Source organism: Pimephales promelas, chromosome 14 (genome assembly GCF_988280905.1).
Source record: "Pimephales promelas chromosome 14, fPimPro1.hap1.1, whole genome shotgun sequence".
NCBI lineage: Eukaryota > Metazoa > Chordata > Actinopteri > Cypriniformes > Leuciscidae > Pimephales > Pimephales promelas.
In genome coordinates, this window is record NC_142782.1 from 24,105,037 (window position 1) to 24,124,408 (window position 19,372).

Here is a 19,372-nt window from a genome sequence, read left to right on the forward strand (position 1 = left end):
ACAGTCTCAAAAATGTTTTCAAAGAAAAAAAATGTAATTATGTCATTTTGGTGATCAAAGATGAGTTTTAAGGGATACAATTATTAACTACAGTGGGACTTTAAGCAACACAACCCTTTTTTAAGTGATAAAAAGAATTTTGTGGATTATGTATTTTTCATCACATATAAGTTAAAAAATAACACCATTTACTTGAAATATATATATTTTATAAAATTATAAATGGCTTTCCTGTCATATTTAATCTATTTAATGCATCCTTGCTGTGGCCAAAGGTTATACTTAATTTTTTTTTCTTTTTCCTCATCCAGATTAGATATTTCATGGTTAAACTACTGCACTGCCCCTTTTGCTACTTTGCCAACATCTCCTCTATCAAAATCTCCATACATCAAAAAGCAGCCTTGCCCTACTCTCTTTTTTTTTTTTTTTTTTTTTTTTTTTTTTTTACACGTTCCTTCCTCTCTGGCCTACCAGCATCTACCATACATCCCTTCTTGAACATTAATAATGCTTCCTTACACTCCTTTACACTTGTTTGTCCTTACTTTAAATCACTGCTCAGGTCTACGCTAGCAGGCACTATTTGCTTGCCACATTCACATGAAGTCCATGATCTTCTCCAGCTTTACATTTAACTGCAATGTTACCCAAGCACTTTCAGAACTGATTACTGTCATCACTTTAGACACGGGGAAATGTGTGGGAACATATAGAAAACATCAACGCCTGCGGCACTGCCGGTGTTTGATATTCATGACTGGCAGGATGTGGTGCGAGGATTGTAGCTCAGAAATGTTTATGTAAATTTTCCCACACATTTTGCTTGGTGGCTAAACAGATATCAGTATGATTATTTCTTGTACTTTTATTTTCCTCATACTCAGGTTTTCCTGGTCTGCAGCTGCAATACCGAGTTGACCCGCAGTTCCTCAAGCCAGGTGAGCGGGGGTGGTTCCTGCGATACCTGGCGATCCACTCTCTGCAGATTGATGTCTGGGACAGTGAATCCTTAATGCTGATTGGCTCAGCTGCTGTGGAGCTGAAGGTAAAATGACCTATTAGGGTCCAAAGTGATATTTTACCCCTTTTGAATTAAGTTCCAGCCATACAAATTTTAAGCAGCCATTACACTGCATTTTGCATTGAAAAAGTCTTCGGGTGAATTCTGTATTAATTTACTTTATTAAATCTTACAAGTTTAAAGTATTAGTAATTTACTTTATTTACTGACCCCAAACATTTAGAAGGTAGTGCACAAAGCACTACCTTCCAAATGCATGGATGCATTAAATTGCTCAAAAGCGACAGTAAAGGAATTTATAACGTTACAAAATATTTCTATTCTATAGCACATAGATGCTTTACTCAAAAGAACAATCAAAGAACCTTGTTGTAAAAATGTATCATCGTTTCCACAAAAATATTGTGCAGCACAACCATTTTAAACTGTGATGATAAATAATAAATGTTAAAATGTAAAAGTCTTGTTTGCACCAAATAGGCATATTAGAAGGATTTTTTGAATAATTATACTGTATGACACTGAACACTGGAGAATTGGCTGATGACAATTTATCTTTTTTCAGGAATTAGTTTAAACTATATATATACAATTTTTTATTAAAATGTAATACAATTTTACAACATTTCAATCTTCCCTGTTTTTTAATCAAATAAATGCAGTCTTGGTGAGCATAAGCATCTTGGTGAGACTTCTTTCAAAAAAAAAAAAAAAACTACCCCAAACTTTTGCATGAAAATTTTCCTCTAATTTTATGTTTGGCAAGTATTGGTTTTGAACCCTGACAACCCGATAGGAATAAAAAAAAAAAGAAGCTGTTTTAATTTTCAGGGTTACTTCCAAGAAACCATGATTTTGACATTATCTTGATGTCAAAACTGCTACAAAGTCAGACATGCTTACTGAATAAGCTGACAGAATGCCAATAAAGGCATTTACTTGACACTACATGTTGTCAACATATTTCCCATAAGGTCATGCATCTAAACGCACAAAGACTCATTGTACTGCTCACCAAAATACATATTACAGTAACCCAACACACCCCACACAAACCATGACAAAACAATAATACAACACAACTCCAAATACTCTGCTCAGCAACAGCCTTGCAAGTCCTCAACTTGCCATGTTGGTAATAACCCCACAAGCCATACTTCGAATTTTGACACAGGTACAAATACTGCCCTCGTTAATAGCCAAACAGAGCTATCACAGCTGTTTAACTCAGACAGACAGTCACCTTGCACATCGAAACCTTTCTGCGGTATTCATTATTTAGTGTGCTCAGATGGGAGTGTCATGTCGAAATTATGAAATATGCATGCCATACTTCAGGACACCTGCGTCTGTTAGATCTCACCACCGCAGGTCTCTTGGCTAGAGCTCTCATCGATGTCAGCTGTTGAATAAAGGTTAAAACAAAACAAGACCAGAAATAGATACAATCACATCAACATAATTGGACTGTTCCTCTTTAGCATGGATTCTGACCTTTTCAGAATGAACAAAAGGTCCATTCGGGCTTCAAACACAACCACAAGGTCGTCAGAAGTTGGCATTTGTCAGTAGCCTGCAACATATGTCTTTGTTGCTGGTTATTTTTGTTTATCTTTTTGTTTTACATGGTTCGATCAATACAATTGATTCAGGGACATTTCAGGCATTGCCTTTTTGTTCAGGACATTTCTAAACATTAAAAATGTCCTGCACAATTCTTTTTAGAATTAATCACACTATGATTTAAAAACGTTAAATTGACAGCTTTAATATTAATGTTTGTTGTTTACTTCGACAGCATATGCTGCGTCAAGGCCGTGCTGCCGTCCAGGTGAGCCATGAGCTGGAAGTGATCACTACGGAGTACCTGCAGGATGCCAACTTAGCCATCAATGTCTACACTACCGTAAAAGGAATTCTGCATTTGCGGCTTGGAAACGTTGGTAAGGATAATGTGCTAACCACCAGCTGTAATGTGTAATGTCTTGATAGCTCTATTATTATTCTACTTTTCTTGTTTGATATGCAGAGACTGTTAGAAGAAAGCCATTTGTAAGATTATTTCCTTGCAAAGTTTAAATATTGGTTTGTGGTGATATCAAAACATTTCTCTGCTTGTCAGGGTTGTTTGCCATTTAGAATTGAATTGAAAATGCCTTACAATTTAATTCCTGAATGTGAAGTAAGGTAGCAAACCGGAACTAAAATTTTAATATTAGAAAGTAGAAGTAAAATACGTTTTTTGGGTGGGTGGGTGGATGAATGGATGGATAGATAGAATGTTCTTCCTCTGAATGTTTCAAGAAAGCAGCTCTCTTAGCATCTGTCATTAGTGACCTTAAACATTTCAGTTCTTTTCCACATCAAGCCGAATTAAAGCTATTCACAGGCTATCTTCATGTTTATCTGTTTAAGCTCCTTCTTAGAGGCCCAGTGAAAATGCAAGTTTTTCTTGCAAAATTACCCAAAAGGCAGATACCAATCAGCTTTCCTCTGTCTCTTTCTCTCAGTGGTCAGAATCAATTAACTCATCCAAAACAGGCAAATCAAGGCAAACTCAAAAGCTGCTCAACGCCGTATCTCAATCTGGGATTAATGCGTTGTCCATTTATTTGAATCCGAATGAGTGGTCACCATTAACAAGAGATTGAGGTTTACTCACTCTCTAAGGCTTAGAGATGTTTATCCACGAAAAGCACCTCAGAGGATCAAGTAGGTCAAAGCAAAGACAATTATTGGTCAGAGGGAAAGGGGATTGGGGAAAAAAAAGCTGTTATTATGTACAGTATGTACATGCAAATGTATTTTGAATAGCTTGATCAGTCCATTGAATACATTCAGTCAAGTTTTCATAAAGTGGGACATTGTGATTCTGCCGCTCTGGGTAATGCCCATGGATTGATGTCTTACTTCATGATCCCACACTGTTTCGAAATGTTCTGCTCAGATAGGACATGTCACATCGTTGTGAATTAATGAAGCTTCTCTGTAATTGGACTCGTGGTGATTGGTATTGTCATATGTTAAAAAGCAATGAAAAACGCTCCTAATGAAATCCTCTTTAATTTCAGCTTTATGCGAACAGACAAGTGAATAATTGAACACGGCAAATCCACATAAAAGAAACGGATAACTTAATTGAACAGGTTAAACATAATCTCTGAATTCTGAGAGGTTTGGTGCATCTATCAAACGCTTCTCACAGTAGCAACAGGCTCTATCACCTCCAGATTATTTATGCCTTTATACCGAGCAGAGAGAGAGAGAGAGAGAGACGCAGGGCCAGATGGAGGGGAGAAAAGATTAGGATTTTATAATTCGCCTGCCTCTGGCCCCCACACTGCTCATCTGCAAAGGTTTGATAAGCGTGGCGAAGATTTCAGTAGAGAAAAAGAGAGATGGGGAACAGGAGAGAGGAAAAGAATGAAAGAAAAATCGCATTTCCTCGACAATTATTTTCAAGCGAGTCCCCTATCTCTCCTTTCGTAGTGAGAAATACAAAAAACAATAGTATACAATTGCAATTGGGACCAAAGCAGACTTCTGTCTATTCTCTAAAACATAGCTACATTTAGAAGATAAGAGAAAGTGCATCCTAATGGAAATCCTATCATGTGCTCCACTACAGATAAAAGAGCTCCATGTTTGAATGATTTCCAAAGCTATAGAAATTTTTTTTTTCTGCAGGGTAAATAGGGGTCTAATGGAGGCATCTAAAGATAATAAAACGCCCAACCAGCAAGTATAAAGTTATCGGATTCACCGAGGAAGAACTAGATGATATTTCAGATGTTTTGAAGGATTAAACTTGTTAAAGTTTTGGACGCTCAACAGTAGGACTCACTTATATCACAATATTGTGCAAAATTGTTCTGGGTTGTGTATGTATGTACAGTACTGTATATGCATGAAAGGTTTTTCTGAGCGCTTTGAAAAGTTTGCGGGTGCAAAGATCTACTTTGTTGGTTTAAGAGCAAACTCCTTGAGGCCACAGTCGTCTTTCTTTAATTAGGGCCCAAGCCCTGAAAGGGCGAAGGCCCTATTGTTTTCCTTAGGATTATTATTATTATTAGGGCCCAAGCCCTGAAAGGGCGAAGGCCCTATTGTTTTCCTTAGGATTATTATTATTATTAGGGCCCAAGCCCTGAAGGGGCGAAGGCCCTATTGTTTTCCTTGGGATTATTTATTATTAGGGCCCAAGCCCTGAAAGGGCGAAGGCCCTATTGTTTTCCTTAGGATTATTATTATTATTATTATTATTATTATTATTTATACGACTATTCGGGCACTTTTGGGGCCCTTAACATGCTCAAAAACTCTTGAAACTTTGCACACGGGTCAGAACCCGCGGCCATCAGGGCCGGGCTGAAGATGGTACCCGGGCGTGGCAGGGGGGCTAGACAGCGCCCCCTGGAACGGGGTCCGAAAACTTGGTCCATAACTCAAACACGCTTGTATGTAATAATATGAAACTCGGTACACATGTTGATCTCATCGTTCATATATACCTCAAACTATTACTTTTTACCCCAGCCCAACAGGAAGTCAGTTATTTAGGGTTGTTCATAAAACACTCGCAATGGAATTTGAAGTACTCCTCCTAGAGAATTCAAACACACGGCACGAAACTAGGTCAGCATGAAGTCAAGGCATTGAGGATGAAAGTTTGCGAGGGGATTTTTGATATCTCGAACGGTTTGGCCGTGGCGAGGAAACGAAATTATGGCGAGAATCGTGAAAAAGGAAGTGTGTCAGAACTTCAGCATACATTAACTGATCTTGATGAAACTTCAGCAGTTTGTTTGCTGTAAGAGGACGATCACATGGATGTGAATATTGTGAGTCAAAGTTATAGCGCCACCAACTGGCAGCAGGAAGTGTGTCACTTTCAAAATGCTTTGAAATCAACCTCTTATTTTTACCCGATTTGCTTCAAACTTAATCTGTATAATGTAAATACATAGCAGATGAAGACCTGTGAATGGATTCTTGATATCTTTGATACTGTTGCCGTGGCAACGCATCAAACTTTAAAATTCTTTTTTTTGATGATTTTGAGACTCTTAGCGGCTTTTGGGGCCCTTAACGGGTTTGAAAACTCTTGAAACTTTGCACACAGGTCAGAACCCGCGGCCATCAGAGCCGGGCTGAAGATGGTACCTGGGTGTGGCAGGGGGCCTAGACAGCGCCCCCTGGAACGGGGTCCGAACACTTGGTCCATAAATCAAACACGCTTGAATGTAATAATATGAAACTCGGTACACATGTTGATCTCATCGTTTCATCTATACCTCACACTCTTACTTTTTACCCCAGCCCAACAGGAAGTCGGCTATTGAGGTTTGTTTGTAAAACGCTCGCAATGGAATGTGCAATACTCCTCCTAGAGAATTCAAACACACGGCACGAAACTCGGTCAGCATGAAGTCAAGGCATTGAGGATGAAAGTTTGCGAGGGGATTTTTGATATCTCGAACGGTTTGGCCGTGGCGAGGAAACGAAATTATGGCGAGAAACGTGAAACAGGAAGTGTGTTATAACTTCAGCATACATTAACTGATCTTGATGAAACTTCAGCAGTGTGTTCGCTGTAAGAGGACGATCACATGGATGTGACTATTGTGAGTCAAAGTTATAGCGCCACCAACTGGCAGCAGGAAGTGTGTCACTTTCCAAATGCTTTAAAATCATCCTTTTATTTTGACCCGATTTGCTTCAAACTTCATCTGTATAATGTAAATACATGGCAGATGAAGACCTGAGAATGGATTCTTGATATATCTGATACTGTTGCCGTGGCAACGCATCAAACTTTGAAATTATTTTAGGATGCTTTTGAGACTCTTAGCATGCTTGAAATTGCATGAAAATCAACAGATACATCACATTTATTAGCCAGTAGACATGTGCAAAGTTTCAGAAACGGGCATGGTTCAGGGACTAAATAGCGCCACCTTTTGACAAAAGTGGCGTTGTTAGTTTTATCTACAGTTACAAAAATCGGTATATACATTTTACTCCTCAAGCCGGACAACTTTCTAGTTCATAGTCATTAGTTTGGATCAAGAGGAAGTCAGATATTTTGGTTTGAATATGGTGAGCCTCTCTCTGAGCCTACTGTACGTCCCTATATGGCAAGCCCTTTTAACATTTAAAAGCTAAGTTTGCCTATCCGGAATTAACATTGTAGATATCAACACGCCACCTTTTGACAAAAGTGACTAGTCTTAATTACATTTTGAATAGTTTGTATTATCATTTAAGATATCTGTAATGTAATTGTGACTAGTCGAAACGACAGATAGAGTATGGCAAGCTGTTTTAACATTTCATTTAATCATGAAAGGGCTAAAGCCTGCGACACCGCCACCCCGGTGCCTTTAGGTAACTAAAGGAACCGGGGTTGCGGTGCCACCGGCTTGGGCCCGCCATCGCTGCTCGCAGCTATATTTCTTCTTCTTCTTTTTATTTTTCTGCTACCTTTTGGGCATTTTTGGGGCCCTTAACATGCTCGAAAACTCTTGAAACTTTGCACACGGGTCAGAACCCGCGGCCATCAGAGCCGGGCTGAAGATGGTACCCGGGCGTGGCAGGGCGGCTCGTCAGCGCCCCCTGGAACGGGGTCCGAACACTTGGTCCATAACTCAAACACGCTTGTATGTAATAATATGAAACTCGGTACACATGTTGATCTCATCGTTTCATCTATACCTCGCGCTCTTACTTTTTACCCCAGCTCAACAGGAAGTCGGCTATTGAGGTTTGTTTGTAAAACGCTCGCAATGGAATGTCAAATACTCCTCCTAGAGCTTTGATCCAAATTCGACTAAAACTCAGTCAGCGTGAAGTCAAGACATTGAGGATGAAAGTTTGCGAGGGGATTTTTGATATCTCGAACGGTTTGTCCGTGGCGAGGAAACGAAATCATGGCGAGAAACGTGAAACAGGAAGTGTGTTATAACTTCAGCATACATTAACTGATCTTGATGAAACTTCAGCAGTGTGTTCGCTGTAAGAGGACGATCACATGGATGTGACTATTGTGAGTCAAAGTTATAGCGCCACCAACTGGCAGCAGGAAGTGTGTCACTTTCAAAATGCTTTGATATCACCCTTTTATTTTTACCCGATTTGCTTCAAACTTCATCTGTATAATGTAAACATACGATAGATGTAGACCTGTGAATGGATTCTTGATATCTTTGAAACTGTTGCCGTGGCGACGCATCAAACTTTACCCTTCTTTTAGGATGCTTTTAGGATGCTTTTGAGACCCTTAGCATGCTTCAAAATGCATGAAACTCGACAGACACATCACATTTATTAGCCAGTAGACATGTGCAAAGTTTCAGAAACGGGCGTGGTGAGGGCTCAGTAGCGCCACCTTTTGACAAAAGTGGGGTTGTTAGTTTTAACTAGAGTTACAAAAATTGGTATTGTAGATCTAAAAAAACGTATTTTGCTTTCCCCATGAAAAGAGACACCAGTGATTTTGCCAAGAGATCTCTCGAATTTATTTATAATATTTATAAGACATAGGAGGAAGAGAAACAGAGGTCTTCATTCTGCATCGTTACCATCTCTTCCTACTTTTTGAACAAAGGGTCTCAGTCTTTATACCACTGACCAAGAAAAAACTGCATCACCATAGTAACACATACCTTACCACAAGAACATATGTTTCCCATTAACTATGGAATGTATATCCATCCCCGATGGAAACTATACACAACATAAACTTTCTGTCTCACCCCAACATACATTCTCTCATACAGTTTAACTTATCCCAAAGTCTCCTAAAGGCTCTCTCTCTCCTACATCTTCAAAACATTATAATCACAAAATGCAAAGATTACAAATGATAATGTGTGTATACATGTAATAAAACGGATACATATTATGAATATTAATACAAAATAATAATAGTACTAAAAACAACATTAAATGAAGAGATTTTGAATCTTCAGTCCCTCCTCTGGAACTACGACAGTCAGTTCCACACCATCATCCCCAGGTGGCCAACCTATTGAGGTGATAGTGGCGAGGAGAAATAGTAGACCAAGACATAGACATAGAAGAACAAACGAATGGAAAAAGAAAAGAACAGAAAATAAATAACAAACAAAAACCCAACCCATGTTATGTCCCCGCATGCTATGTGTTATTTAACATCTATGTGTATGCATTTAAAATGAACCCCAATCATCTAAGAAAAGAAAAACTAAAAAAGTCTTCTGCCCGTGCCTGGACTCATTAATTAATTAACTCGTTAATTAATTAAATCCCCCAGTTCCGAGCCAAAATAAGAAATTAAAATAAACGTTGATGTTAAAAGGTCCTATCCCTTGGGGTTGTAAATCAGTAAGTGGGTGTTCATTGTTTGTGAGGTTGTGTTTTGTATGTAGTGTAGTGTAAAATCTCCTATCTCACACCGTATTTTCCATTCTCGGTTTTATCAATGTCTTTTATCAAGAATAACTTCTAACCATCTCTAATTAATGTCAATGAACTTGATTCCTGAAATGGAAACAGAAAAACAATTAATCATCACTTTTCCCAGTATTTAAAAAAATAAATTCTTAAATTTGCTCAATCTTAAACCATAGGCCATCATCATTTTGTTATTCACTAAGCAAGGTTTAACTTGTGACCAATGATACCATCTATCTGTTCCTACACCCTTCCCTTTACAACATGCTTGACTATAACAAAACTGCCTAACTCAGGAATGTGTGGAATATCAGTAGTGGTGTGTTTTCATCCCATTGCTGTTGAATTCACTTTCTATTATTGTCTTTGGTAATTTTGTCCAGCATTGTGAAATAGCATCTTAATTTCTCTTGAAACAAAGTAGAGTCTCCTCCTGTTTCTGCAGGTGGCATAACATCAGGAAGTAGAACCATTGCTGTTCCAGTAATCAGTTACACATAATTCCTTCAATGAGCTGACGAACTTGTGCTTCAGTCCACGTCCTCCCTTGAGAAGTTTCATCATGAGTTTTCACAATGACTTGTTTAAAAGATGGACCTTGACATTCTGCTCCACCTCCTTTAGCCCAACAGTCTTTTCTTAAGTGTCCATGCTTTCCACAGTTGCTGCAAATCTTCAACCACCTCTCTATGTCCATGTTATATTGAACTGTCGCCACTCCTCTTTGGTTTGGCTTGTTTCCTTCTTCCAGGTTTGACCTCATAGCCATCTCTAGACGGCCAGCCCATTGCATAATTTGGTCATATGTTTCGCCTGGATTGACTCCAAGTGATAACGCTTGTTGGTATTTAGAGCTAAACCCATCCACAAGTGTGTCAGTGAATTGTACATCATCTCTGTCAGGTTGTTTCTTAGCGCAGAGAGCCCATCTCTCATAAGTGTTCCACTTACGCAGAGCATATTCGTCTGGAGATTCATCATCCTTTTGCTTAATCAATGTCACTGAAGTGAATGGAATTTTACCGCTTCCCAAGATTTCTTGGATTTCCTTTCGGAATACATCTAATGTTTGCCAAAGACCCAGGTGTCTTTCCTGGCCATCAACCCCAAAGTCTACCCATTGGGCTGATGTTATCACTGCTGGCAAGCGTTCCCATCGGTCTCTTGGGATTTTAGCTTTCACAATGGTGTGAATGTCTTTTAGTGTCATTTGATGTGCTTCAACCAGAGAGTCTAATTCTCGCCAAAACTCTGTGTTTGGATCTTGTCTCTTCAGAGGAGGCAAGGCTGTGAGAATGGCTTGTCGTTCTCCCGGAGTAAACGGTCTTTCTTCGGTCATCATCTCAGGTTGTGACTCTTCCCTTTTAATCACAGGTGAAGAAAATTCAGGACCGATTTTGTCAACTGTGGTCATGTCGTCATCCCTTGTCTCGTCACCCCAGTCAGATCCATAATTATTAGCCGGTGTACATCGCATCATGTCTCTGCTTGGCTGGGCTGATTTAGATCTCGTTATTATTGGAGCTGCTTGTGCAGATGCAATAAACATTTTGTCAACTGGACCTCCGTTTGATCTTGAAGCTTGAGGCTGCGTCAGAGGTTTAGATGAACTTGTGTATTGCTCAGGCAAAGGTGGATAAATTGGTTTGTAAGGTGGAGGCGTTACTGTTGTCGCAGATTTCACTAGTGCTTGTGAATATTTCCTTTCAGCTTCAGTTATTATATTTGTCCAATCTGGATCAAATAAATCATCACTGGTTGTGTTTTCCTTCTCTGGACATGTGATGATTTACTATGTATGTATGTGCGTCTATGTTCAGAAACTACAGCCTATGTGATGCGTCTGTGTGTGTGCTCAGAGCTGCATGGTGTCTGTGTATGTATGTGTGTGTGTGCTCAGAGCTGCAGCCTATGTGTGTGTGTCTAAGTGTGTGTGTGTGGGGCTCCCTGCCTCTCTCCCTCACCAACTGGATGTGTGTGTATGAAGGTACAGGGCAATTCTGAAGGGAGGGGCTGCTTCGCTCTCTTTCTCCCTCACTCACAGAACAAAAGAAAAAATTAAAGAAAAGTTAACTCTAATGCTTTTCAGTATTTTAGTTTTCTTTTTAAAACTCAAAACAGTTCCTTTTTTTTCTTTCTTCTCAAATACTTTAGATTTGATCTCAGATTAATTTCTTTGGTATTTATTTTTTCCTTAAAGTTAACTCGGATCAGTCTCCTCAAATATTTGAACAGCTTTACGGTCAGGTTCAGAATGCCCACGATCCTAGCTAGTTACAAGGGCGCCTTTTATACTTGTATAACTCTAGCGTGTTACAATGTTTTAGGGATTACTCTGCCATCATTTTTAAAACAGTCCCGCCACATTTAACCGCTTTGGTCAATCAAGTACCGCCTGTGTCAAACTTCCTCGTCTCCTTCTGAGAACGAATCTTCGGTGTGCTGGATGTTTTAGGGATTACTCTGCCTTCTTTAAACAGTCCCGCCACTATCCAACCACGTCGCAGTTATAACCAAGCAAATTTACTAGCTTAACCGTTTTACAGCTAATTCCAAATTTCTGACTAGATGGTCTTTTTTCTAAAAAAGATCCACCTCTATCCCAGCATTTCAAATATTATTTGAGGTTTACTTTTCAGAGAACTTAAATAAGCCAAATTCAATTCAAATGACTTAATTTTTATTCATTTTGGTATTTATATTTTACTATGTCTTATATTCATTGGCAAAACAACTGGTACCTAAAATCAAACAGTTCTTTCAGCAGTTTCAGTCACTGTCTCTAATCATCAGGCAGACTTAGAACTTTTTATAAAGCAAAAAGTCTTACCTGCAATGATTGAGACGAATGCCTGGACATGCATCCTGTTCGTGACGCCAAATTGTAGATCTAAAAAAACGTATTTTGCTTTCCCCATGAAAAGAGACACCAGTGATTTTGCCAAGAGATCTCTCGAATTTATTTATAATATTTATAAGACATAGGAGGAAGAGAAACAGAGGTCTTCATTCTGCATCGTTACCATCTCTTCCTACTTTTTGAACAAAGGGTCTCAGTCTTTATACCACTGACCAAGAAAAAACTGCATCACCATAGTAACACATACCTTACCACAAGAACATATGTTTCCCATTAACTATGGAATGTATATCCATCCCCGATGGAAACTATACACAACATAAACTTTCTGTCTCACCCCAACATACATTCTCTCATACAGTTTAACTTATCCCAAAGTCTCCTAAAGGCTCTCTCTCTCCTACATCTTCAAAACATTATAATCACAAAATGCAAAGATTACAAATGATAATGTGTGTATACATGTAATAAAACGGATACATATTATGAATATTAATACAAAATAATAATAGTACTAAAAACAACATTAAATGAAGAGATTTTGAATCTTCAGTATGTATATTGTACTCCTCGAGCCGGACAACTTTCTAATTTACACTTATTAGCTAGGACCCACAGAAACTCAGATATTTTTGTTTGAATATGGTCACTCTGAGCCTACATGTCTCTGTGTCTTTGGCTGGCTGGCTGGCTGTCTGTGTGTGTGAGTGTGCAGGGGGAGGGGGCTTAACCATTTCACTGCTGTGTGTATGACCTGCATAAAGAAAATACATTTCTCAAGCCTGGTATTTTTTAAATAAGTTTTTATTTTTATTTTTTATAAGTAAAGGCATATAACTAGTTTAATTGTAGTGCATTGACAATAGTTTTATATAATTAGTTTATTAATCAGATTAACTTGGTCAATAAACTTGGTCTGAAAATTTGGTCCATAAATCAAACACACTTGCATGTAATAATATGAAACTCGGTACACATATAGATCTCATCGTTTCATATATAGCCTACTTCACACTCTTACTTTTTACCCCAGCCCAACAGGAAGACGGCTATTTAGGGTTGTGTTTAAAACACATGCAATGGAATTTCAAGTATTGCTCCTAGAGCACTGAACCAAATTCGACAAAACTCGATCAGCGTGAAGTCAAGACATTAAGGATGAAAAGGTGCCAATGGATTTTTTATATCTCGAACGGTTTGGCCGTGGCGAGGAAACGAAATTATGGCGAGAAACATGAAACAGGATGTGTGTTATAACTTCAGCATACATTAACTGATCTTGATGAAACTTCAGCAGTGTTTTCGCTGTAAGAGACCGATCACATGGATGTGACTATTGTGAGTCAAAGTTATAGCGCCACCAACTGGCAGCAGGAAGTGTGTCACTTTCAAAATGCTTTGAAACCACTCTCTTATTTTTAACCGATTTGCTTCAAACTTCATCTGTATAATGTAAATACACGGCAGATGCAGACCTGTGAAAGAATTTTTGATATCTTTGATACTGTTGCCGTGGCAACGAATCAAACTTTAACATTCTTTTTTGATGCTTTTGGGACTCTTAGCATGCTTGAAATTGCTTGAAACTCAACAGATACATCACATTTATTAGCCAGTAGACATGTGCAACTATGGCAAAATATTAAAGTAATGTCAAAAAAGTAAACACTAAAAGCCTCATATCTTCTAAAAATGTAATTATACATCATTTGTTTCTAAATTAAATTATACAAATATTATAACTTCCCCAATTTTTCCTTTTTTTCATTTAAGAATTATGTTTACATTCAAAAACAGCCAGAATTGTAGTAAAATTCATAAAAAAATAATAATCTGAGTCATACGTAGTGCTATACTGCCCTCTTGTGTTCAATATCAGGTAGGCCTATTGTGTATATTCCCACCGGTTAATCAACGTGTGACTCCGCTGGGACTTGGGAGCTTTTAAATCGCTTACTTACAACCGAAAGTCGAAATACGGATGTCCGCACAAGACATTAATGGTGTGGAGTAGAGCGAGCATTTTAAATAAATTCCTATTAAGTAGGATTGAACTAAACAGAAAGAATGTTCACTCTGTTCTGCTGGTTCCTCGCTGGTGGATCATATGATTACTTTGTCATAATCTATGACAAAAATGCTATTATAAACCATATTAATAATAGATAATACACATTGCTCTTATTTTTGAAAAATACATTCATGAAAAACAAGATAACAAAAATCATAAAAACATATAGCCATGGCTGCTATACATGTTTGAAATGCATAGGACAGATGTTTAATGACGCAGCAACATATAATTGAAAGGCAATTAATAATCTGTCATTACGTCACTGCATTATGATATTACGGCTCCAATACGGTGCAGCACAAAGCACTTATGTGCATCCCGAGCGGAGAATGATGTGCTTGAAGCCACATGAAGTTACAGCGCATTGAGTCCGTATTGAAAAGTTCAAAGCACAAAGGAAATACATATTTATGAACAGTGTATTATACATTATCTATCTATGCAATAGTTTATTGAGCCTTTTCTTTTAAAGGTTTTAAATTTCAGTTACTGTGTGCGTGAAGAACAATTATAGTGCTCTGACTCTAGTGTTGTGATCTAACCGACAGCGTCCGACACCCGGTAGAAAGTAATACGATTAAGTTACAGCAATAAAGTCCAGCAAGAAAAAGTTTCTTCATTCGAAAATATAGACCTTTAGACCTTTATCTTAAAGATCCAGTATAATAGGATTAACATTCAATCATCTTGAAGATCGTTTCATCATTGACTGTAACCGAATGTGACGTGCTGTTTGAATGCTGAATGGAGAATGACTGACAGGCGCAGAGAGGGAAAAGTTTGTGTTCTTGAATTTAATGACTTAAATATTAATTTCTATATCACATAGCTTCAGAACACTAATAATACAGTACACAAAAACTTTATGGTACTTTAGAAAGTTTTTGTGCCTTTGTGCCTAACATAGAATAGTATATGCACAATATAGAATTTGAATCAGCCTCGTCAAAGATGGCAGTGTCAGAGCCGATACCGATCCTGAGTATCTAATCGGCGCACTTCTTTTCAACAGTCAAATTGAAATTGAAATTGCTTGAAACTCAACAGATACATCACATTTATTAGCCAGTAGACATGTGCAAAGTTTCAGAAACGGGCATGGTGCAAGGACTAAATAGCGCCACCTTTTGACAAAAGTGGGGTTGTTAGTTTTATCTACAGTTACAAAAATCGGTATATACATTGTACTCCTCAAGCCGGACAACTTTCTAATACATAGTCATTAGCTCGGACCAAGAGGAAGTCAGATATTTTGGTTTGAATATGGTGAGCCTCTCTCTGAGCCTACGTCCCTGTATGGCAAGCCCTTTTAACATTTAAAAGCTAAGTTTGCCTGTCCGGAATTAACATTGTAGATATCATCAACGTCTTTCTGTCTATTCGTAATTACATCTTGGATAGTTTGTATTATCATTTAAGATATCTGTAACATAATTGTGACTAGTTGAAATGACAGAGTATGGCAAGCCGTTTTAACATTTAATCATAAAAGGGCCAAAGCCTTCGGCACCGCCACCCGGGTGCATTTAGGTAACTAAAGGAACCGGGGTTGCGGTGCCACCGGCTTGGGCCCGCCATCGCTGCTCGCAGCTATATTTAGGGCCCAAGCCCTGAAAGGGCGAAGGCCCTATTGTTTTCCTTAGGATTATTATTATTATTATTATTATTATTATTTATACGACTATTCGGGCACTTTTGGGGCCCTTAACATGCTCAAAAACTCTTGAAACTTAGCACACGGGTCAGAATCCGCGGCCATCAGGGCCGGGCTGAAGATGGTACCCGGGCGTGGCAGGGGGGCTAGACAGCGCCCCCTGGAACGGGGTCCGAAAACTTGGTCCATAAATCAAACACGCTTGCATGTAATAATATGAAACTCGGTGCACATATAGATCTCATCGTTCATATATACCTCATACTATTACTTTTTACCCCAGCCCAACAGGAAGTCGGTTATTTAGGGTTGTTCATAAAACACTCGCAATGGAATTTGAAGTACTACTCCTAGAGAATTCAAACACACGGCACGAAACTCGGTCAGCATAAAGTCAAGGCATTGACGATGAAAGTTTGCGAGGGGATTTTTGATATCTCGAACGGTTTGGCCATGGCGAGGAAACGAAATTATGGCGAGAAACGTGAAACAGGAAGTGTGTTATAACTTCAGCATACATTAACTGATCTTGATGAAACTTCAGCAGTATGTTCGCTGTAAGAGGACGATCACATGGATGTGACTATTGTGAGTCAAAGTTATAGCGCCACCAACTGGTAGCAGGAAGTGTGTCACTTTCAAAATGCTTTGAACTCACCCTTTTCTTTTTACCCGATGTGGTTCAAACTTAATCTGTATAATGTAAATACATAGCAGATGAAGATCTGTGAATGGATTCTTGATATCTTTGATACTGTTGCCGTGGCAACGCATCAAACTTTAAAATTCTTTTTTTTTATGATTTTGAGACTCTTAGCGGCTTTTGGGGCCCTTAACGGGTTTGAAAACTCTTGAAACTTTGCACACAGGTCAGATCCCACAGCCATCAGAGCCGGGCTGAAGATGGTACCTGGGTGTGGCAGGGGGGCTAGACAGCGCCCCCTGGAACGGGGTCCGAACACTTGGTCCATAAATCAAACACGCTTGCATGTAATAATATGAAACTCGGTACACATGTTGATCTCATCGTTTCATCTATACCTCACGCTCTTACTTTTTACCCCAGCCAAACAGGAAGTCGGCTATTGAGGTTTGTTTGTAAAACGCTCGCAATGGAATGTGCAATACTCCTCCTAGAGAATTCAAACACACGGCACGAAACTCGGTCAGCATGAAGTCAAGGCATTGAGGATGAAAGTTTGCGAGGGGATTTTTGATATCTTGAACGGTTTGGCCGTGGCGAGGAAATAAAATTATGGCGAGAAACGTGAAACAGGAAGTGTGTTATAACTTCAGCATACATTAACTGATCTTGATAAAACTTCAGCAGTGTGTTCGCTGTAAGAGGACGATCACATGGATGTGACTATTGTGAGTCAAAGTTATAGCGCCACCAACTGGCAGCAGGAAGTGTGTCACTTTCAAAATGCTTTGAAATCACCCTTTTATTTTTACCCGATTTGCTTCAAACTTCATCTGTATAATGTAAAAATACAGCAGATGTAGACCTGTGGATGGATTCTTGATATCTTTGATACTGTTGCTTTGGCAACAAATCAAACTTTAACATTCTTTTTTAATACTTTTGGGACTATGCTTGAAATTGCTTGAAACAGATAGATACAGATAGCTCGACAGATAAATCACATTTATTAGCCAGTAGGCATGTGCAACTTTGGCAAAAGATTAAAGTAATGTCAAAAAAGTAAACAGTAAACACTAAAAGCCTCATATCTTCTAAAAATGTAATTATACATCATTTGTTTCTAAATTAAATTATACAAATATTATAATTAAACCAGTTTTTCCCCTTTTTTCATTTAAGAATTATGTTTACGTTCAAAAACAGCCAGAATGGTTTTAAAATTCAGAAGAAGAAAAAATAATCTGAGTCATACGTAGTGCTATACTGCCCTCTTGTGTTCAATATCAGTTAGGCCTATTGTGTATATTCCCACCGGTTAATCAACGTGTGACTCCGCTGGGACTCGGGAACTTTTAAATCGCTTACTTAAAACCGAAAGTCAAAATACAGATATCCGCACAAGACATTAATGTTGTGGAGTAGAGCAAGCATTTTAAATAAATTCCTATTAAGTAGGATTGAACTAAACAGAATGAACGTTCACTCTGTTCTGCTGGTTCCTCGCTGTTGGCGCGCACAGTTATGAATGCTTGTGCAGCCATGAGTTTTAGTTTAATTTTAAAATTAGCGCAATTTCGGGATTTGTATTATTTGAATTTATTTTTAAAAAACACAATGTTGAGTTTTATTGTAACACTGTTTAATCGCGCCCACGGTTATATTTTGTATATTATATATAATTATAATGTATTATCTGTATAAAATAATACTACAATAAAAAACAAATTTGTGACCGACCTGATCCAGCAAAATTAGTCACAGTGACCCAAATTCAAAAATTGAGATTTTGATATTAATGGAAAGAGGACACTGTAAGCTTTCAAATGATACCTTGGTCATACCTTGAATGGTTGTAAAGATATACAGATTTGAATTCTGGTCGTCTGCCCTTTTTTTCCAATTGAAAACCTAAGAAAATCGCTTTTAAAGTTTTTTTGCCCGTTTTTTTTTTTTTTTTTTGATATCTTTCAAAATCCATAGCATTTTAAGGGATAAACTATTTATTTTATATAGCTTAATTTGACCAAATAGATTAACATATATAAATGCAATTTAACGAGGCTGAAACTCAACTTATTTTTAATTTTTTTGAAATAAATAATTAAAAAGTCACTTTTACAAAAATGTTCTAAAATCAGAAAGATTAAAGAGGAGTCAGAGAGAAATTCAGTTTTCATACGGATTAGCCCACATAAGCAGAGAGCAGTCTGTTTTCTTTCATTTTGAATGGTTGTGTTTAAAACATTTCAATATATATGTCTGTGAGGATACCTTATACGCTGACTTTCGGTTCATGAGACAAGCTTCAGTTCACGTGCCGCGCGTCTCCGCGTCGTGATTAGGCCTAGCCTATTGTCTGCAATTTATTTCTTATTATTAAATCCTAGTAACTGGTTGATGAAACATTGATTTAAATTAAGATAATTATTTTAAAACGAAATTTACTTTAAAGAAAGGCTTTGTGCTTGCATGTTTAAGCTATGTGAAAGTTTTAGTGCTGCTTCCAGAGAACGGTCACGTTCGGATTGTTTTTCCTCAATGCGAACACGGAAAATAAAATAAAGATTTTATGTTCTGGAGAGAGTCAACCCTTCTTCATCCGGTGAGTATTACTTTTGGTTTGTGCAGTGTGGTTCACACAGGCCAATTTATTAAAATATTTAATTATCTGGGAATTGGATCTC

General features: G+C 38.1%; 1 protein-coding gene across 2 annotated transcripts in view; it reads left to right on the plus strand.

The window, feature by feature from the left end:
- Positions 1–19,372, plus strand: part of nphp4 (nephronophthisis 4) — a 226,587-nt gene that overhangs the window by 144,582 nt on the left and 62,633 nt on the right. For both annotated transcript variants that reach the window (XM_039658098.2, XM_039658100.2), the window contains 2 exons: positions 888–1,048; positions 2,823–2,967. In XM_039658098.2, coding sequence (XP_039514032.2) covers positions 888–1,048; positions 2,823–2,967 — 306 coding nt within the window. The remainder of the gene's footprint in view (positions 1–887; positions 1,049–2,822; positions 2,968–19,372) is intronic.